General features: G+C 48.5%; 1 protein-coding gene across 3 annotated transcripts in view; it reads right to left on the bottom strand.

Moving 5' to 3' along the window:
* Window positions 1-22328, bottom strand: part of cntn1a (contactin 1a) — a 60953-nt gene that overhangs the window by 28685 nt on the left and 9940 nt on the right. For all 3 annotated transcript variants that reach the window (XM_076049621.1, XM_076049620.1, XM_076049622.1), the window contains exon 2: window positions 772-906. In XM_076049621.1, the coding sequence (XP_075905736.1) occupies window positions 772-826 (55 nt within the window). In that variant the 5' untranslated portion in view covers window positions 827-906. The remainder of the gene's footprint in view (window positions 1-771; window positions 907-22328) is intronic.

The raw sequence follows: 22328 nt of genomic DNA, 5'->3' as shown, positions 1-22328 counted from the left end.
ACGGAGGAGAGAAAATAGCCTCAGGTTTGGGAACCTGAACGGTGCAGGATGAAGGAACGGTCTTGAGTCAGCCAAACTGTCCTGGGTCCTGGGTGAACCCTGCCTTCACCCCAAGACAGCCGGACCAGACTCCAGCACGCCTGCGACCACCCTTCTTGGTCGCAAGAAACACATCGTTGGTTGGATGGACTTAAGCCGTAGAAGCACTTTAAAGGGGCAGGCTGGAGAAAGTTAGCAGTTTAGACTGTTGGTGTACTTTATTGTATGTCTGTAATAACGACTGCTTGTTCATCGACTTCTTTTCAAGCCTGCCTAATCAAAGTTGTCCCTCGGAGGCTCCACTTCACTTCCGGCATAGCTTCCGGTCTCCACACGAGCTGCCACCTGTGCGCTTTTCATGGTGCATAAAAAGCACACGGAACTCAAATCAAAGTTTGTTTCTCTCTGTAGTTGCTCTTTGCACACTCGCTGAACCGTCAGCTGAATCTTGCGGTTCAAACTCTATTTTTGGAGGCTGACACTTTTGAGATGAAGGACGCGTCGGCAGAAAGAGCGTCTGGCTGAAAAGGGCTTTTGATTTCTAAGTGCCGCTCGCATGGAATGAAAGGGAAAAACCTGCTGCTACTGACAAAATAATTTCGAGTGTGAGTTTTCATTCAGCCTCAGAAACATAGCAATCTGACTGTCAGGTTGTCGAGGCCAAGTACTGAAAGTGATCTGCAACCACTCTCTGTGGATTGTGGCCTTTGTCTTATCGAAGGTGCTACTCACCTGCAGGGGAGTACAAAAGGACCAGGAGGAGGAGGAGCAGCAGGAGGCGCAGCATGATGTTGACGTGAGGACCACCTGGTGGCGCTACAGCTTGGAGCTCAGCCGATGAAACATTAGCAGGACTGCCTGGTTTACCTTTAGACGACAGATAGACAGGGGGGGGGGGCTGTTAACACACACAGTTTTGTTGGATGGAAAGAACCAGGGAGATTGTGCATCTGCTTAATCAGGTGGTCAGTAATGGAAAGAGTCACAGCCAATCACGTGGCAGCAACTCCATGCACCGGGCTGAAAAATCATCAGATCGGATAATATAGATGTTCTATTGACAATATTGATGTCTGGTCCGAGGGCAAAACATAGCCTGGTACCGAGGAGCACCTAATAAAGGGGCCAGTCTGTTTCTGTCCCACTTTACGCCTGCGCCTCCCCTCGACGGGTCAACCTCGTGCCCTCGTGAGCCAGACGGCGCTGCGGCGTCCACACAGAGCGCCTGCTTCCTGTCAGCGCTGCGGGCGCGTCCTCCATGAGAGCTGATGATTGACATTTGGACAGCGGCCATAAGGAAACGCCGGGGAACCGTTTAGCTGAGCGGCCGTCTCGCCGACGTGCCAACTGGCCCCGAGGGGTTGACACCACACCAGCAACCATCAGCTTTCAGCCCCTCGTCCAGGAGCCACAGAGGCAACAGCTGTCTGACTCGATGCGCCCGCCGGGCGGAGGGCGAGCGTCGACGCTCCTCCGTGATGAGTGAGAGCGTCTGAATGAATAGCTCCTTTCAAATTGCTACCCGCAGATAATTAACACAGCCAACGATATCAGGCAGAAGCTGATTCCCACGTTGGGAGCAATCAGTTGCAGGAAACCCTGGAAGCCAATCACAGATTCATCGCAGACCGGAGATCATCTCTGAACTATGTTGCGTTTAATGTGCTGTTAACCAGCAGTGTGCTGGAACGACACTTTGTTTGCTTGAATGGTCGACTTTGCGTTCCATTTTTGCTTGGCATTTTGCTTGTGACAGACTGGAGTTTGTGTGCAGTTCACGCTCTTGTTGATGCCACTATTACTATCAGTAGATGCTGACGCGCTTGTTTGTTGTCCAGCGATGTTGGGGGTGTTGACTCGGTGGATATTTTCATGTTGAGTGAAGTTTTGATTACTTTTAAGAATTGAATACCTTTAAGAATTGCTAATCATAGTTTGCTAAGTAGCTTTTACATTCGAGTACATAAGAATAACATTTGAATTGCATGGAAGTACTGTGAAGGGTGATGATGATTATATTTGTTTGACTGTTTGCTGCAGTTTTACAGAAAAGGTGAGAGTGGATCCAGCCACACTGTTCACTATGGAAATACCAGGAAATCAGTAAAAAAAAAAAATCAACTCAAGCGGGGACAGAATAAGGAGTGTCCATCATCCATGAAAAGGATCATGGATCGATGTAAGGAGTTAAAAGCTGACGTTTTTTTGCAATGTTGACTGAAGACACGGTGCTAATCTTAATATTTTAGCCTAAGCTGGACTTCCGCGTTGTCTTGGATGACGTCACACGAGCAGCATAGAGACCTGTGATGTTTTCTTCTTCAGCTGATGGACTACATGGCCTTCTTTCTATTGGCACTGGGCGGAGCTCTTTCCCTCTGTGAAACACACACAGGAGGCAGACAGGTGGAGAACTCGCCGGAGCCTCCATCCACAAAAGCGGCATCTGGGAGAAGGGGAGAAAATCTCAATTGTGGCCGCACTGTGCCTTTATCCAGCTGTTCCCCACTTAGCTGGGAAAGAGTGAAGCACAGCGAGCGTCTAGAATTAGTCTTCCAAATCGTGTCTTCTCACACAAGACGGAGCCGTAAGCCGGTTTTGACACGAGGCAGTGGCAGACGTCTCCTCCCATCCTTGGGGGTGGTGGCGCTGTCGGGCCGGACCGCTGTGTGTTGATTGGTGTAATTGAACATGACGGAGGCACTATTGATTCCCCAGCGCAGCCCCCGAGGTGTCGTTCATTCATTCGGAGGTGTGACAACGGGATTGAGATCTCAGCGGCCCGACGGGACAAATAGAGTGTCATTACAGAAGAACAGGGGCTGGTGGTGTGACGGAGCAGGCAAAAGAAAGGGAAAACAAAAAGAAAAAAAAAAAGCACCAAAAAAATGTATTCACTGCAACGCTCAGGACTGCCAGCCTCACAAATATTAAGGGATACTGTACGGTGATGTGAGATTGCATTACTGTAGCTCACGCCCCATAACTTGGGACATAATGTCCGAGGTGTACAGCTGCAGGGAGGGCGAGAGAGAAAAGATTTCATCTTCACGCCGACCCCGTATCCTAGCAACACCTTTGAAAAGGCACAGTTTTTGTGTGCCGCAGGGGTTCCTTTTGTGACCGGCGCCAAACTATGCAAACACTCATTTCGATCTGGAACAAACACGGCCCCCCGTCGAGGGGGGGGGGGGGGGGCGAAACCCGCGACCTGAGGGGGACCCCGCCGCGGTTCATCCGCCCAAGACGCTCACCTCATCAGGTCGGATCGAGTGCTGGGCTTCACCACAGACAAAAAAAGAAGGGAGGAAAAAAAAAAAAGGAGATTGGTTGCGAGCCTTTCACGCCCACCATGTACCACGTTCACCTCGGCGCAACAGCGCTGGCCGATCATTTCTGTAACTCATAAATCATCAACCATCCTAATAGATGCACTTAGGAGATTAAGGGCTGTGCTGCACGTTGGTTGGGGGGGGGGGGGGGGGTGCGGGGGGGGCAATCCCGTTCATCCCATTAAGCAGCGTCACTGGGTCGGATGTACTGCAGAGTAGCAGCATGCTCTTATAATCAGTATTAATGGGACTGGCAGGCTGGACGTGTGCGACGAGAGGGCCGTGGCGGTAAATCAAGAGGCTCCGGACGTGACGGCGCTCAGACGAGGCCGCTCCCCCCCCCCTCTCATAAATCACATTCTGGATGTTGTCAGGGCCATTACCGCCTGGCGGTTCTGATTTTTCTCTCTGTGACGACCCCCTTTCCTCCCTTCCCTGAATTTCAATCTCGCTCCCCCTGTCCCCCAAGAATTCTCAAACCTTATTGCCCAGAAAAAAATGGGGAAATGATATTAGCCGGAGCGGAGGGCCGCTGGCGGCAGATTCTAGGGGCTCGCCGCTGCACTCCACTGACCAATAACGTCATTTGCGCTTTTCATCATGACCCGGTAACCCCTCGAGGGCACCGAAGGGCCCGGCGGGCGGGGGGGAGCAGACGCCCTCCTTTCTCGTGTGTGCAGCATAATCAAGTGGGTAACTTTATAAACACGTCTCGTCTCGGCTGGTCAGGCCGGGACAGATTCAGCCACGAGGCGGCGGGAGGAGAGGAAGAGGAAGAGGGGGAGGAGGAGGAGGATGAGGATGAAGAGAGGAGAGAGAGTGCGGAGGAGTTCGAAAACAAGATGCTGCTCAAGTGACCCCCTTTCCCCTCCGCCGCCGCCGCCGCCGATGCTGCTTACATGCTCATCGCACCCAACCGCCACAATCAGTCATTAACAACAGATTAACAGTAATCCAGCAGGGGAGGGGCAGGAGGGGGAGGAGGGGGAGGAGGGGGAGGGAAGGAAAGGCAGCATGGGGTTAACGCTGGATTGGTCTTAATCAGTCAGAGAGGAGAAAACGAGCACCGCTTGGTGTCGGCTGAATCAAAGACGGAGCCGCCAGGCCGCACTGCCGAGGACACGGCAGCCCGGAATGATGAATGGAAAAATGTCAACGGTTGGGAAGCACCATCCTGAAAATGTAATCTCACGCTATTTGGTTTGAGTGCTGCTTGCAACCAGCGACAGAATATAAATGACTGGAAGGAATCAATCATGGTAATAACAAATTGTGTGGTTTTTTTTTTCTTCCAAGTCTGTTGTTAGCATGATCTAATAATAAACAACAACACGGTGGACAACAGGGAAACGACTCGTCTGGCTCCGTGTTTTGACCGACTGATGTTTCATCTCGTCTCTCTTTTCTTGTCACACTTGCGAGCAGTGGCAGATTTCCTTTGGCTTGGGCAGCTGCCAGTCTTTCCCTGTCGCCAGGCTGAGCTCAACCGAGGCTGCTGCATAAGGCTTCATATTCAAACGCTGAAAGAAATATGGAGAGCCACTCAACACGAGGCACATTTTCCCGTCCAGAATGATCAGAATTCCAAACGGGAAATGGAGGGAGTGTGTTGGTTTGTGCAGTGATCCCTCAGCGAGCTGTGTAGGGTGAAGAAATAAAAGCAGACAAACTAAACTCCTCAAACTAGAAAATGCAAATGATTCAACCATTTCTGACCAGAGGGAAAGGAACTTTTTTTTTTTTTTTTACTTTTTTTTTTCTGTGCGAACGTGAGGAGCATCCAGCTGCAGGCGCACAGCTGCACCCTGGGCTCCACAGCTGCAGCTGCATCGCCCTGATGGATGCGAGAGGAGAATAATCACAATCCGAGCTTCCTGGAGCCTTTTCAGGGGTGCGCAGAAAATCAACTTGAGTGGAAACGTTGTTCTTATTGTTCTGGGAATAGATTTGAGTGGAAGACCGAGCAAGTATAGCATGAGACAAACGCAGCCGGATCAGTGGAATGCACTGGAAAAGTAAAAAATAACATGTCATTGTGTGAACAGGCCCAAGTGTGATCCTCATAACAATTCACACTCTAATGCGGAGGAGAAAGAGACAAGGCCTCATCAAAGCCTGAGTGCTGCAGCAGCAGAACAGCACGTGAACAGCGACATCCTTGAGGTGTTTTGCAGTTCTGTTGGACTTGGAAAAGGGATGAAAATGCAGCTAAGCAATAACCAGCAGCGACGTCAGGGGTGGGCAATTCATTTTCGCAAGGGGCCACATGAGAAACTTACATTGTGTGGGCGAGGGCCGCACCAACATACATACATATATAGACACACACACACACACACACACATGTATATATGTTTATATATGTATGTATATATATATACATATATGTATGTGTGTGTGTGAGTGTGTATATGATGTATGTATATATCTCTATATAAATAGGCTGTGTGGAATTGTGGTGTAACAGTCAAACAAGGAAATACTCCCAACAGGAGTAACAAACAATAAGAACAACAAATCAACACAAATTGTTTTGCACCTGTTGAGCTCCACAAACACTGAAAAACTTAACCGTCAAGTCCAACATCTTTCCCCATCACATTTAGACGACTGACTTGCCAGCTTGTCCCATTTCAGTCAACCGTGAATTTACCTCTGTAAACAAGTCACCCCTCGCGGGAGTCCCTCCCCTTCATTGGCAACTCCTCCGTGATGTGAAAGTCTGCAGTCGCACCACGTCAGAAGATGTGTTGTTGGGTTTTTTTTTCACGCTCGTCGCAGCTTCTCCTCCTCCTTGTTGACATCTCAAGCACAACCCGGCTGGCGTCACTCGTCATTCACCTCCACTCACGGCTCACGCGTCCGTGTCTATGCCGAAGTAGCACGAGCGGAACATTTTTCAAAATAAAAGCAACACAAAGGGCCGGATGGGGTCTGTAATTTGCTGAGGTCTGATCGACATGAAGGCCGAGCCTGAAAATCAAAGCGAACACACGAAGCAAAGAGACACCCAGACAGAATGCGATATGACTTAAACCCTGTTTAAACATAAACCCTGAAATGTAACACGAGATATGATCCATTTTTGTTTCTTCCTCCCACTGCTGAGTCAGTGTTATTTTACCACCCAGCACTGACGATACACCGAGTCGTCTGTATTAATTATTTAAGGCACAGTTATTGATTTCAACTCCAAAATTGAGCCGTGCACAGCTGCGCGCTTCAGACAGACGGACTGCTGCTCTGCTGCTTCTCTGAGATTCTCTAGCGTCTCTGCTCAGAGTCAGTCGAGCTTTAACAGGCAGCAGACAAACTGGTTTGTGTCTCCCTGTCGACCGGTAGGAAGTTCCTATTAAATAAAGGATACACACGGGCCATCTGACCCTGTTACACAACACAAAAGACAGACACTCCAAGAGAGACACAACATTTACCAGAGAGAAAAAGAAAAGATATTCTTTCATGCTTTGTGCAGTGCAGGCTTCCTGTTGCTGGGCAGGAACTACTTGTAATTTTTTTTTTTTTAATTTCTTTTTCTTTCTGTTGGACTGGAGTGTTTTATTATTATTCGACTCTGCATGGTGGATTTTCTTCTGTGGCTTCTCCGTCTTTTCAATAGAAGGAAATCAGAAACTGTGCGATAACCAACGTAAGTCACTGGCAGTGTCCCACATTAACTGACTGCTCAGGGTTAGTAGGCTGTTTAAGGGCATGAACCCTATTATATGCCACACTATGTATGTTTCTTTATTATTGAATTGGTATCAAACCTTTACAGTTTGTGCTGAAAAAAAAAAATAATCAGACACCGCGGGACACACAGGTCTGTCACGTGACGTAACCCAGCAGCAGACGACCCAGTCACGGCTGGCTCACTGTGTCACGGTGTCCACACTCAGCGACTCTGGCCGCCTCCCACCCGGCAGAGGTGGCCGGGCTAACATGAGCTACTTTCATCAGGAGCCGTGCAGACGGCACAATGGCCCCCGTAGGGCCACACAGGCTCTGGAACCTCGGCTGACCTGAATATCAATGACGCTCTTCATTCAGGCCACACAGTCCGGAGCTCGGCTGCTGCTGTGTATATCAACCTTACTGCAGGTAGTGTGTGTGTGTGTAGAGTGTGTGTGTGTGTGTAGAGTGTGTGCGCGAGCGCGGCCGCCGGGCAGCGAAGACGTGAGCTGAAGGATAAAAGAGTTTGTGTTGGTGCGTTCACTGTAAGACGGGATAGACACGTGAGTGTGAAAACGCTATATTATGGAATGTTTTTGTTTTTGTTTTTGTTTTTTACAAATGCATAACAGCATACTTTGCTACAAAGATACTCTATGTGTCTAAAAATATATAAAACAGGGTTATACAATTGATATGGAACATGTACCTGTTGACGCACAGTATTCAGCTCAATGTTTTGACCCTTCTGTAAAACAAATCATCCCCAAAAATAAATATAATTCTCGATTTATTTGTACCCAATGAAAAAAAACACAAAAGCCTCCATCAGAAATGCTTCTCTGACATGCTAAAAACCTAAACACGTGGGCCAAAGACACAAAGACCTCATGTGGAGCATTCAAATGCACCTATGATAGAAAATACATTAGTATGTTTTTACAGAGAGGAAGTTGCTGAAATAAAATTTCATTCATGAACAAAGCGTGTTCCGGTCCAGCCACTCAGACTTCAGCCTTCCTGTTAATTCATCAGATATTAAAGCACGCACGACTGATGAGTGATTCATTATGCTGACCATACAGTGGTGACTATTGGCGAGAAAGGCAGCCATGGGTATTAATTCCATGTGCTTGGGCATTTGCAAAGTATATCACATTATGTTTGATGAATTGCTCCGTAGAAGCCTTTCACTCCATGAAGCACGCCTGCCCGGCTTAATTACCTAATGCACACATGCATCCAGCGGCCGCGCTGGCTGAGAGGTCCCTGCGAGCGAGGAGCGCCACGCCTCCGCTAACCGCCGCTGCAAACAACCACAATTACTGCAAGTACAGCGACGGGCTGCTTCTTAAACGTTGACGGCAGAGCTTCACTGATTGGGGGGGGAGTCAGCTTGGGGGCAATGAACTGATGGATGCGTAAAAACGATCAATACCTGGAGATCATTGGCGGGATGGTTTCAGAGGGGAGAGATGAGAGAAAACCACAGCAATAGAAGAGATTAATCTGAGTCACCAAAACATCCTCCATTCATCTCGTTATTGGATTAGAGGCTTGGAGTCCAACATCGTGCCGCAGACTGCGTGGGTTTCCTTTATTATAGAATTGTTAGAATAATAATAGACGGCAACAATTGCCCTGGTTAATTGAAGGGGCTGTTGGGGGTTTGTGGGGGCGGGACGTTTACACCTTCACACACACACACACACACACACACACACTCACGCAGAAAGAGCAACCGGAGCGTAGCGCGGCTGCTGCGGGGGGAGCCTATCACGCCAGCGGCTATGTGACAAGATGAGCTACTTAGTGGCCCTGGTGGCCCCGCCCCCCCGGCATACCTACCCTGCCAAGTGTCCTAAATACTCTCCCTCCATTGTCTGCCTCGGAAAACCAAGCAACGCCATGGCTGGATGGCAGCTCTCTCTCCGAGGGAAGGTGGGTGGGGGGGCAGGGGGGAGACTGAGGGAGGTGGGGGAGGAGGGGGGGAGAGAAAAGAAAAGAGATAATTCCCAGAGCAGGACAGGGAGCCATGCAAATAGGACGCAGCCCAAGAAGAAGCCTCCCCGCAGTGAGAGCGCTCAGCGGAGGGGTCTTCCCTTGTCACCGCGGCCAGACTGGGGTTTAATCTTTTAAGCCCTCGAACACACACACACACACACACACACAGAGAAAACAGCCCAACTTTAACCCCACCCTCCATCCTGACTTCATCTCATCATTAGCCTGGCACTGAGCCATAATCATCATCACCCAGGGAAGATAATATTCGCCTGAGAGGGAAGTCGCCTGCTAGCGAGGCAACGAGAGAGAGAGAAAAAAAAAAATTGAGATAAAAACCCTAAAATGACTTCTTTTTTTTTTATGAGGCAAGAAAAGTGGTGATCAAGATTTATTTTTTTTGGTTCAAGGGCTGCAGAATGAAATGACATTTTCCCACAGTGGCTAACACAGCTTCGGCACACAATGTGTCAAATTTCAGTTTATATACGCCTACATCTCTGTTACAAGAAACAATCGATAGCACACAGTGTAATTAAGTGAAAGTGATGGATTGCCACCGGAAAACAATCCATACTCGTCTGCTCTTTAATTACAATCCAAACTTCCCACAGCAGGCGGTTTAAGGGCCCGGAGTATCCGAAGCTAATTAAGCATATTTTAACCTCGATGTGTGTCGTGATGACACTGTTGAGACCTCAAGCAGAATCGTGTTCTGGGTTAAAAGTATACACGTCACACGACATGAGCGGCTCTTTCTGAGTGAGTTTCGTCAACATGTAAATGTTTATTATGAGTGAGTGAAGCCACAGCAGCTATTTACTTCAATAACTTTATCAAACTGAAACACAGATGTGTGTTGTTTTTAATTAGTCAATGCCCACAGATCCCATTTAATGCTACACAGTAGACCATTAAAATTCACATCTCGCTTGTAATTGCAACACCTTCTGCAAAATGTAAAAACAAAGGGGAGCTAAAATAAGAACTTGTGAATGTGAAAGCACAAATAGCGTTGTGCCATCATTTATCATTCCGCTGCTCCCGCTTGCTTTGAATTCTACACTCTGCTTTCTTGGCAACGGAAGGCTGAGGCAGCGCCGCCTTTGTTTTCAAAGAACCAGATGAACCCACTTTTGTCCAAATCCTTACATAATGGTTTTGGGTTGAATGAACAGGGAAATGTTGACCTGTGCAGAGCTGTGGTGGAAGGGACGCCGCTCGCTCAGATTTAGAACCACTGGAGCCCTTTTCCTGGCACAAATAACCCAACCCTGTTCCATATTCTCACACAGGAACAGTATTTTACCAGGGTCTGGGTGAATGTTGCTGGCAGCAAAATCTGTCAACGTGATTAATTGTGTGATTGGGCTGAAAGGAAGACGAAAAAGGCCTTTCTCCCCAAGCAGAGGGGAGAACATGGAGCATTGAGGTGAACACAATTATTGGATTCTAAGATGTTTAATCATGCAAAGGTCCCGGTTTTCCCTTTCCAATTTATATTACTGGTCACTAGCGGACATACTTGGACAGCAACATCACGATGCTCTGCTTTAAATGGTCTGGAAATGATACTGGAAGGACAGAAGACTAGAAAGAGCACGCGAAAGCTAAAATCTGGGGTCCACTCGTGTCTGCCCCTATACCTGCACGCTATCAAAGCTAATGGATATGGTCCAGAGCGCTGCTGGTGATGCTCGAGATCAGCTCCAATCTAATGGCTCCCCCATTTACAAGAGACACACAGGAAATGAAGAAGTCAGCAAAGACAGATTGTGCAAAAGCAGCAAGAAAATCAATGTCTTCTATTTAGCAGCCACTCCAGCGGCGATTCACAGACCAACAGGTAGCATGGGCTAGCAAATCAAAACAGCCTCAAATCCATCTGAAGCATCCCAGGGTGAGCCGTGGCTGAGCAGAATACTCGTGCACTTCCCGGCGTCCAGGCTCCGACTCGTCTCTTCCAAAGTGATTTCCCTGAGACTTCTGACTCAGCTCGTTCCCACCGCTGACGGCAACTCAGGAGGATCGTTTTCTCCCTCCCGTATTCGTTACAGAGCTGTTCTGTTTCCACGGTGTAAAGCTGAGCCTCCGAGTACAAAGGACAGAAATAGCTTCAGCATTTTACAGGAAATCTGCGGTGTTACACGTACCACAGGAAGTAGGAAGCAGAGGGACGTGGGAATCCAAAGGCAGGAATTACTTTGCTATCTGTTGAAGCTAAGCCATAGCTCATACGTCTAATTGGCACTTCAGATGGAACTTTACCGGATTTCCTTGGATTTATCTCAATAGAAACTTTCCAAACCAGGTGCACGTAAATTACAAACATGCTTCCCGCCCAGAAAACTCATCAGTGCCATTTCCTGCCCAACTTTTAATGCCATCAAAGCTTCTAAATCACTCACTACTTCTGCAGCTTGGTGAACAACTGCCAGTGCGAACACCTCGCGCTAGAGTCTTCTTCCTGTCCTCCGTCTGTGGTTTTTCCAGACAAACAAGGATCAGTCGACCCCTTCGGCATCCGTGGAAGCAGAATTCTTGGGAAATTGTGGCTGGAAAGCTGCCTGGTGGCAGTCTGGTAGAGCGACTAGCTCTGGTAGAGGGACTAGCTCTACTCTGAGCAGACTAGCTGTCAACAAGGCAACGTGACCGTTTCAGTCGTCTTTTTTTTCTAATGGACCAAAAAGGTTCAATGCTCAATGATCGAAAAAAAAAATGTAAAAAAAAAGAAATTAAATAAACTAATCTGTGGACACATTATCTGCAAATATGGTTTAAAAATGATCCACAGATAACAGGGAGTGAGTGTGTGTACTTAACGCTGTTGGAAGGCGCGTGAGCCTGATTTGTGTTGTGTCTTTTATCTGTCAGTAATCCGCTGTGCCCTGGTTTCTTCCCCCTATGCACCCATCTGATGTCGAGTTCAATGTCAGCGCTACGCCGAGAGCACGAAAGGACGACTCTACGCACGTATTCAGCGACGCTCCACATCCTTTATCAACCATTTTCCTGCATCCCCATTGATTTGCTGAAGACGTGTCTCTGCCCCGGAGCTGGCAGAGGCAAGACGTGTGACACTGTGTGCGTGGCAGCGGAGGCTTAACTCATGCAGGTGAAGAACAGGTCAAGGGGTGCAGAAACATGAATAAATCAACCTGTGCCACATTAATGTGCATAAGGTCACTGTTTAACTTTCAACGGGGCATAAATGTACACAGGAAAATAATGCTAAATAATACAGCAACTTATAGAGCACTTTTAAGGGAATACAAACACATGTTCCAATTGAAAGTCAGAGGGGGAAAGAAAACAATATAATTTGAGCTAAAACCAAAAGCAAGTGTTCCTGGAAGCCAATGAAATCATGGCGTGAGTAGCAGGAGGGGAAAAGATAAAGTAAACTGTAGAGACCTTTGACTTATCGGACCTGCAGCAAACAGCTGTGGAGAGCATGTTACTCGATACTACATGTTACTTTATCAGTACACTTGCAGAGAAATGCAAGAGTTAACTGGAGAGAAAGGCGCCTTCAGCGTCAGGGATTACTTCATGCATCATCAAGTCTTTTGCAACAAAAGCGTTGAGTGAACAGCACGATCGCTATTGGAAAGAAAGTGGCTTCAGGTCAGGCTGAAACGATGACACATCATAATAATAACTGACAACGGGAAAAGAAAAAGAAGTGCTATCATTGCTCTATTGTTTACTCTGTTACGTCATCCCGTGACACGTGGCCAAGGGTGTTGTTGGCGGTCCGCCCCCGACCACGGAGCGGACCGCCGCGTTACCAACAACAGCAAAGAAGAAGGCCGAGGCCGGCCAAGAGAACGCAAGGAGCTCTTCACCGACAGAAGGGCTTGCATCTGTTGTTTGGACGTGAAAAATCCGATGAAGAAGAGAAGAGCGTTCATTGCCAGATATGCCGGTGTGGGCGTGTTCGTTCACTGGAGACTTTGAGCTGCTGCCTCTCTGTGTCCCCCTTCAATGCAACTGCCTTGTCTGCAGCGACTACCTGCAGAGATCTCACATAAGGAAGGAGAACTTCGGACCAATGAGTCGGCCTGTTGTCATCACGGTGGGTGAAATTCATTTGTCAGAAGTAAAGAAGTAAACTGCCTATTAAAAAAAAAAACCAACCTGCAGCTAATTGACCATGACAAGATGAGTATAGTGAAGGTGGCTGAGTGGCGCAGCAACCCGGTTGTGTGAGAAAAACAGCACTTGTGAATCTATGGATGTTGTAGACTGCATTTGTTTAGTTTTTACAAAGACACCTAAAAGTTATCTTTTTTTTTTCCCCATTAAGGAAAAAGGCATTGTGAATTGTGAATGACAATTTATAGTGATGTGTGTCGGTCTCACAAAGTCAAATGATGTGTATTGGGTTCTGAATTTTCAGCCGTATCGCCGACACAAACCAACTCAGGAAACGATTAGCTTAACTTTCACTTTAAAGCAATTAAGGATAAAAAAAAAGAAAACATGACTTAATTTGTTATGTGATAACCAAAAACAATAAAGACATTTCTAGTGGAGGCTCAAAGAAAGAAAAAAAACTCACTTGTGGTATGATATCATTCATTTATTAAAGCATTTTTACAATTGATTTATTAAGTCTGCTAACTTGGTAGGAAATGTTTAATTCATTACTTCTGAGTTTTTCACTATTCAAACACCTCACCACCACTCTCCATTTCCTCAAGGCCCAGAGACGGAGAGAAAAGCTGGAATCCATGAGGGGGAAACATATCACGATGCCGTTGAGCCCCAGTAACATACAGCAACATTATGCAAAGGACGTCATTAAGTAAAGGTCACATGGAGTCACACGGAATGGCGGTTCAGATGGGAAGCAGCTTCTGGGGTGGGAAAAAAAAACAAAAAAAACCCTGCTTGCTGCAAAGTGACATTGGCAACACTGCTGGAATACTGAAGGGCCGCGAAGGCAACATACATGGATGAACAATGCACAAATAGGCCACAGCATCACAGGGCGGGACACTATCGGCCCTAACAGCGGCCATGTAGGACGACTGATCTCAGCGGAGTGAGTTATGAATAAATGTATATACATGCTACCATCCACAGCACACGCACTGCGAGCAGAAGGATGAACGCTAAGCCGTGACCGTGCGAGTGGCTCTGTGGTCCATAGGTGTGATGCCCACGAGGAGGAGAAAGAAAAAGAGCCATTCCTCCAGCATTCTCACACACATAGTCACACAGAGCAAAGCAGTAGTGGGGAAATTTCAATTGTCGCAGCAGCTGTGCGTTCACTCATTAGTCGCACTCGGGTGAGCGCAGAAAATAACAACAGATCCATCTTCAGAAATCCCAGACTCTCCACTAAAATATCAAATCAGGCGCAATGATTCAACTCAATGACCTGAAAACATTGAAAAAGAAAATCCAAGCAATCCAAATAAATTGGTTACAATTAAACCAAAGTGAAGCGGTGTATCACAGCACGTGAAGAGGCAGAGCTATTGCACTGGGTCTATCTAGAGTTGAACAGCTGACCCGAGACCAGCTGGAGGGAGGGTGTCGTGGGTGAGATGGGGGACGGTTGAGCAATGTTGCTCTGCACGTGTGAAAATGTCATCCAGTTGTGATAAAACTGCACCATTAGTCTCTCAAGCAGCAACAGCATCTTCATTTTGCTCCTCCTCTTCATCCTTCAAAGGCAACTTGGAGCAGTTTTCCTTGCAACTAACTGAAAACGCCTCTCACCGGACCTTGGCAGCGAGGGATGGGAAAGACTTCACAATTGGAATCTTTGTCATCCATCTTTGTTTTGTTTTGTTTTTTTTGTTTGTTTTTTGCAAAGTAACAATGACCAACAACAACAAGAAGCACACACGCTTGTGAAGCGGATGGTTCCACTCTTGTGTCCTCGCGTGTGCGGCGACTCAACACAAACCCCCAAACAGCGCCACCCAACCTCTGTTCCCAAGCGCACGGCCCCGAGGTGCGTGCAGAGCCGGCGCTCCCTAACGCAGACGGACCCGCCGCGCCGTTAGCGCCTTGGCAGTGGGCACAGCCAGCTGTTTATCTTTTGCCGCGGCGCGCCTCAGGGACGAACCGCAAGTCAGCTAGCGACCACGACAGCCCCCGAACCCTCACCCACCCCCACCTCCCCGTCAACCACAGGCACCCAGTAACACCACGGCCGCCTCCCGTCCCCCTCCTTTCCCCCCCACCATCGCACGCACGCTAATGCAGCCTCGCATAAACATTGAGCTGTCAAATCACAGGGCTCCCCAGCTGTGACCTCACATCACACTGGAGGAGCAAGAGGAGGAGGGGGAGGGGGAAGAGGGGGAGGGGCTTGGGGACTGCCCTTGTCTGTTGTGCAGACAGAGGAGGAGTTGGGGGGCGGGGGGGTAACAGGTTAGCTCCTGGAAGCATGGCGACCACCCTGGGGAGGGAGAAATGACTCCAACCAGACACAAGGAGAAAAACACGGTGCCCAGCAGACAGGACGCTGCTGCGAGGAGGGAAGGGAGGATTTTTTTTCTTTCTTTCTTTTTTTTTTTTTTAATGTGTCTGGCAGGTTGCAGAAGTGACAATAAACAGTGGGAGGGCTGAGGGGAGTGGTCTGGGCAGCGCTGGGGGGCAGCAGCCATTACCTCGGCTGGAAAGACAAAAAAAAAAAAAAAAAAAAACAGAAAGAAGAAGAAAAACATCGCAGCCGGGAACAGCAGGGGGCGGCCACAGCGAGGCGGCTGGGCGGCAACAACTGCACAGTGAGAAGCTGATCAAACAGGTTCAAATCTGAGTGAAAGGATGCAGTCATCCTCATCCCTCTCTTCCTCCTACACTTGTTCATTCTTCTGCTTCTGGAATGGCTCCCTCTCCTGTTTTTGTTTTCTTTGATACCACCGCCTCCTCCCTTCTTACGGCTCCTTCCTGAATTCCCCTCTCAGCCCACTTCCTTCTTCCAATCTTTCGCTTATATGCCGTCTTCATAACTCTTCATAAATAATGGATGGGCCGGAAAATTTAGCTTCCTGTTTAGCAGGCCGTGTTCCCTATTGATCCCTACCGGAGCAAGAGTCATCAAGGTAAACATAACAGAGCCCATAGCCCCCCCCCCCCTTCATCCCTGGGGAGTTTGTCCATCCTGTCCTGTCTGTCTGTGTCTAGTCCAATCTAGTCAATCTGTTGGGATATGACCGTTCCAAAAAAATCTGTTCCAGTCAGTAAGCATCGCACAGCGTTCAACGTTCAGGTGGTGGGTCGAGGTCCCACCAGGGGGCCTCTCTGTGCCTCCAGGCGTCCTCCTCCAGGACACAGACAGTCACATAAGGCTAACAGGAAGCTGTATGGCACATTAGACTGATTGGAAAATTGTCCGTGACTGTGAGTGTGAATGGGTGTTTGTCTCTATACGTAACTGCCGTAACCTGGTGACTTGACCCGCGGCCAGCAGCAGCCTCGCAAGCCTCTTGGTTTGGTGGTCAACAATGTTGTTTTTTGGGGTTTTAGGTAGTTTGACTGTTGTGAAATATTATTATTATTGACTCTTTGGATGCACGTCTTCCAAGAATATGCTGTACAAAACGACGCTAAACACAAGAGAGCCTTCTTGTTCATACGTGCGTAAAGACTCCAAGGCTTTCCTGCTTGTCCTTATGGTCCAGATGGCAGTAGCCTGCATTATACAACAGTAAACACAACAACATCATCACTTCCTGGCCTATATGTGTGTGTGTGTGTGTGTGTGTCCCTTACCGATACACGTCGACGTCCCTGGCCGCTACATTGGAGCTCATTAGAGCAGATACTCGCCCTATGCCTTGGCCCCTCCCCTGACCCCAGACCTGCATTTATGGGTCATCATCGGCATTCAAGTGACTGATATGTGCCACGCGCACAATGCTGCTCTTTTTTTTTTTTGGCCACCGGACAAACAATCGGTTATGCCCCGCAGCGTCACAACGTACGACAATGTCCGGCGCAGACTGTCTGTCTGGGGGGGGAGGGTGTGGGGGGGCGGGGGGAGGGGGGGGAAGGAGGAACGCCGCTCACTTCCAGTCAGGAGCGCCGTCCACGCCTCCGGAAGAAGGAGCGGCGGTCGGCGTGTCAGGGAAGCGGAGAAGCGCCGCATCCTCAGAAACAAGGGAGGGAGGCAGCGCTAAATAGGCCAATGTTCATGCTCGCTGAGCAAAACGCACACACAATGTAAAGAAGGGGGCGAGATGCAAGACGACAGGAGGAAATATGTCAAGGAAAAAACTTTCCAAGTCTGGACGGCCGACGTGGAGCGCTGCAGACGAAACACTACACTGATATTGCTCCTATTAAACTAAAGTAAAATATATTTTTTTTGGTTTAGTGCTTCAGCAACGTGTTGGTTCAGCAGAGTAAATAAATCAGATTGCACTGAACAGCCCCAAGCTACAGCTCAACTGTACATTTCAACATGGAATTTAATCATAATTCTGTTTGAATGAGATCAGATTGAAGATCAGATTGTACCACCAATCTGTCTCAGGCTCCCTGCAAACAATACCTGTGATGTAAACAGTGCTCCGCCTCTCCTTCAGTGTTCATGTCTGTACATGTGTTGCTCGTACTGCAGTGTAATACAAAACGGCGCATCTAGAATTGCATTCATAGACTCGTCAATAGACGGAGGCTCTTGAGGAGGCAGCCGACGGGAACAAAGCCGACCTTCCGATCGCCTTGGGGGGGGGTTCACAGCCCGGGGGGGCAACATCTTTCTGGAGTGGAAAAATAGGACTGACACCAAATGAACAAATAAGGTCAGAGGACGGCAGCCAGGTCTCGGGTTCCGGTCCTCACCACTGTCTCGGAGACCAAACACTTCTCCATCTGCACAGAACTCAAATGCAAACAACATCTTTTTGTTTTGTTTTTTTTTACTGTCAAAACAGACCGAGAATTATTACTTAATCTCCAGCCAGTGATCCACTCTGTCCCGCTCCATCGAGAAGAATCACCGCTGGACTCTTGTTTCTACTCAGTCGGCAGTTTAAATAAAGTGTGGCTGAGAGGGTTTGCGGAAAAGCAGCGCGGCCTCTCATGCAGTAGCATGGTTGTGATTGCTCGCCGTTACCGTCCACCGCAGCTTGACACCCAATCAGAGTAGATAATGCTCTCCTCTCCAGGCTTTATTCACAGCAGCGGCTCCTGCGGAAGCGTGTGGGCCGGCCGGCGTCCATAACTAGCAGCTTTTTGCACTCGCCGCTAAGTGCAAGGCAGCTGATGAGTGCAGTACTCCGTCACTTTAGCGCTAGAGTGGGCCTTCACGAGGACGGCCGGGCTATTTGGAAAAAGGCAGAGGGAGAAAAATAAAGTGCACGAGGACGTAATGACAGGAAGGAATTCACGGCGGTGACAGCAAGATGCTTTTCAGCGCTGCGACCACGTCATCGCGGAGGTGGCAAATTCACCAACAGAGCCTCTCCAGTCTCGTCAGATATTGACACACAGGACGCATCTTCGGCACCGTGGGACGATGTTCAGACTGGACCTCGAGCAGACCTCGGACTTCAAGCCAGAATCAACTCAGAAGATGTGTGAATTAGCTTGGAACAACAAGGGTGTAGTTCATTGTAGTTATGACACTGGTTAAATGTATATATCATTATTATTATTATTATTATTTTTTTTGTGTCGTTCATGACATTGTGCTTGAATAGCAATTCTGGTCTTACATTGCGTCTGTCATGCAATTATTCCAGGGGAAGAAAACACATCATGGGAATCTTTGTCATGTTTAACCTGAGAAATCACTGTGAGATTGGTTCAGGGCTGCTCCACGTCACCAGAGAAAAGTAAATGAATAAGTCAATTCACCATTCACCATTATCTGTGGCTCTCTGTCACACCAAAGAATGAACTTAATACAGGAATAGCCTTGTGTGTATTATTCCAGTTTGCCATGTCAGATAAAGTCTCTGCTCTTTCTCGCTCTTTTGTACTCGGCCGGAATTCTGAAGGGAAGCCCATGGTCGCAACTTTCAGCGCCAAGTGTCAGCGCCACAGAGAGACGCTGAACAGAACTGGATGAAAGCAGAGGCTGTGGATTTGCAGACGCTGGAAGCAGCCTGACTCATGCATGCACTGGATGTGCTGATGCCTTGAGAATGATAATTTCATTTGGTTTATTTCATGGTGGCTGCTGAGTCCCGATCCCGCTGCTGCTTTGATGCAAGTGCGGCCCGACAGCCAGGGGCGGCGTTGTGCAATTTCGCCGCTTTCAGAACATGACAGCGAGCGCCTCAGCCATTTGTTTGCCTCTAATGTTGCCTGTTTTGAATAAATCGCTCTCCGGGGCAATTGCGAGTGGATGGAGAAGGTAGCAGGCAATGAGGGGAGAAAGACGTTCCCTCACGCCTCTGCCATAAACAGAGTCATCGCCTGTCTTGAAGGCACGTTGGGCATAAGATGGAAAATAGTCTTGACTTTGATGCTACTTTTGGTTTCAAATCTCTGGCCAACAAAACACGGATGAATCACAGATGAAGTGTCACACACACACACACCCACACACACACACACACACACACACACACACACACTCACACACACACACACACACACACACACACACAGTGGTGCTTGGATGCGTGCTTTTTGTTTTTTTCTGAGCTGAGAGTTTGTTCCAGTGGCCCTTTAAGGGCTGAGCGGTCCAGATAAAAAGGCCCGGGCCACCTCCTCCAGAGTTGAAAGTACACAACACAAAGGCCGCTTTGTCGAGCCCATTGACTGCTATACTTTATTAGGCCGCGCCAGTTCCTTCAGCAAAGCCATGTATATTCATGTCCACCCATCGGGACGTCTTCCTGCGCCACTCGCCTCCGCCAGCCTCCGCTCAACGGGCTGCTGGTCGCCCTTCAATAAGAGTTCCCCCGGACCCTCGGGTTTGTCTTCCCTTGGCAGCTGGCTGCTGCTGGAGACGGCCAATAGATGATCTTATCTATATGCTAGGAGCTCGATATGACAGTTTAGGCCAGGAGGTGTTTGGTGTGAGACAACAAACACCTTACGTCACATGCATCCGTCTTCATTACTGCTGTGTGTGTGTGTTTCCAGCTGAGCACGTGGCCACAGCGAAGGGGCAAGAGTGTGTGTGTGTGTGTGTGTCTGTGTGCTGAATGACAATGAGTCTGGACAAAAAAAAAAAAAGCTTAGTCATCTGGCGCTCTTTGTGGCCGAGTCACACCATGTGACCAAGACCCATGACAGGAAACAGGTGCCTACTTAGTAACACAGAGGGATGTGATGTGATGCAAAGGGAAGGTTACATCACAGAAAGCCGGAGCTCCATCGCTCGGCTGTGCCGATGACTCCATGCTCTGGTTAACGTGTTGGTTAACGTGTTTCCTGTTTCCTTGAGAAATCTCTGGGCTGTGAATAAGGGGATTTAGGCAGGAAGCGGCTCCTTTGGCGTTGCAAGAATTCCTCATGTATGAAAAATCATTGCTTTCAATAAGGTGAATCCGTTTGCAGGCGTCGTCCCAGCGAGCAGATAACAACCCACACAGCTGCGTGGTTCTCACACAGCCTCTCTCCCGCTGGAGCTGGAGATCCCTCCAGCGGCAGCAGGAGAAAGGCTCAGCTGTGCAAAGAGACATCCGCTGGCTTTCACTTCAAACAACCACTCTGAAGTTTTCACAAAGACTTCAGAGTGGTGCGGCGGGACCACTGGAGCTGCCGACGGTTTTCACTGGCACCCCCCAGCAGAATGTCAGCTACCTCTCGTCACGTCCGTCTGCTTCAGGACTCGTTGCTCAGGACTAATCATGAGGACTTCATATTTTATGGACAAGGCCAAAAAAAGAATCGTTGATGAAAGAACGGCTTCCAAGTAATAATAGCAAAAGTGTTCTCTATTAATAGGCTGGTGTGACATTTTGAGGAATCATTAGCTTCCTCTCAGTGAACACCAACGGCGTTTCCGTTTTGGTCCATGAAATGTGGACTAAGTTCCAGGAGGTTCTTCCAGTTTGTCTCAATTAGCGTTGGTGCGAAACCCAACTCGTCAAACTGCTTCCAGCCAAGACCGGCGCCGTCGCTGTCACCGGCACCCTATCCCACCAACAGTCAGTTCCATTTGTTGCATCATATATAGGAAAAATCATGGAGAACCAGCAAGCATCAGGCGCTTCGATATTTCCCCGACATGCAGCAGTCATTGTGCAGTCAGTGGTGCAGAAGGCCAGTGTGTTGTTTCTCTCGTGTCAGGGGGCATTCAAGAGAGCACAGCCCCCCACCCGCACTCCCACCCATTGAGAGTGTGTGTGTGTGTGTGTGTGTGTGTGTACGTACACGCAGTGGGTGTATTTGTACTTGCCTGACAGTGCCCTTCATTCCTCTGTCTCGCACACACACTACGGCCCTGTGTGTGCGGCACAAGTGGAGCCGCTGTATGTGGCAGATAAGAGTGTGTGTGTGTGTGTGTGTGTGAAAGAGAGAGAGAGAGAGAGAGAGAGAGAGAGAGAGAGTGTAGGACTAAAGGATTCACTGGCTAACTGTCAGATTCACCTCTGGCTGCCCTTTTCCTTCCCTCATTGCCATTACACCTTCTTCATAAATAATCCAACCAGCGAGACTGTGCCCCCCCCCCTCCACCCAGCCCCCCACCCAGTGTCACTATGAGGCCCACACACACAAACACACACACACAAGTCTAGGAAAGCCAAAACCTTTCAATAGTGTGTCAAACACTATTTGAGGTACAAAAATAAAGAATGAAGTCCACAACATTTTATCTCTTTTTATATATATATATATATATATTTTCAAAAGACACGCCTAGAAAAGTGCAGTCGAGGTTCACAGAAGGTTGAACGATACACAGAGCACTAACAAAAAAGCAGTTTGGCCGGTATTAGGGACAGTCAATCAGTTTTCTTTTCCCCCCTCTTTTTTGAAGCCACGAACCAAAGCGATTCTGTCCACACGCAGCAGTTTTAAAGCTCACCGGCGCAGTTGCCACTTTGCAACACGTGCTTCTTGTCACTGTGGCTTCGCTAGCAGATTTCCATCGGCCATCAGAGCAAAAGGATGACGGGAAAACATGGACAGGTGCTGTCTGTACGTCCTTCCTTCCTCAAGATCAAGAGGCTGCGATAACACGGAATTTACATCACCTCACGAGTCAGATGGGGAATTGGGAATCAGGCGGGAATCAGGCGGGAATATTGCGTACGTCTTTCCAGTCGACCCTCGCAGTGACGCTCGCATCAACTCGTCCTCCTCGGGCTCGGTCTGCAAAGTTTACTGGCAGAAGAAAACTGATCTGAT

The sequence above is a fragment of the Nelusetta ayraudi genome, unplaced genomic scaffold, assembly GCF_046127955.1.
Source record: "Nelusetta ayraudi isolate G7.1 ecotype Tasmania unplaced genomic scaffold, CSIRO-AGI_Nayr_v1 ptg000119l, whole genome shotgun sequence".
Taxonomy (NCBI): Eukaryota; Metazoa; Chordata; class Actinopteri; order Tetraodontiformes; family Monacanthidae; genus Nelusetta; species Nelusetta ayraudi.
Note: the sequence above shows the minus strand (reverse complement) of the source record. Positions and strands in the feature narration are given on the sequence as shown.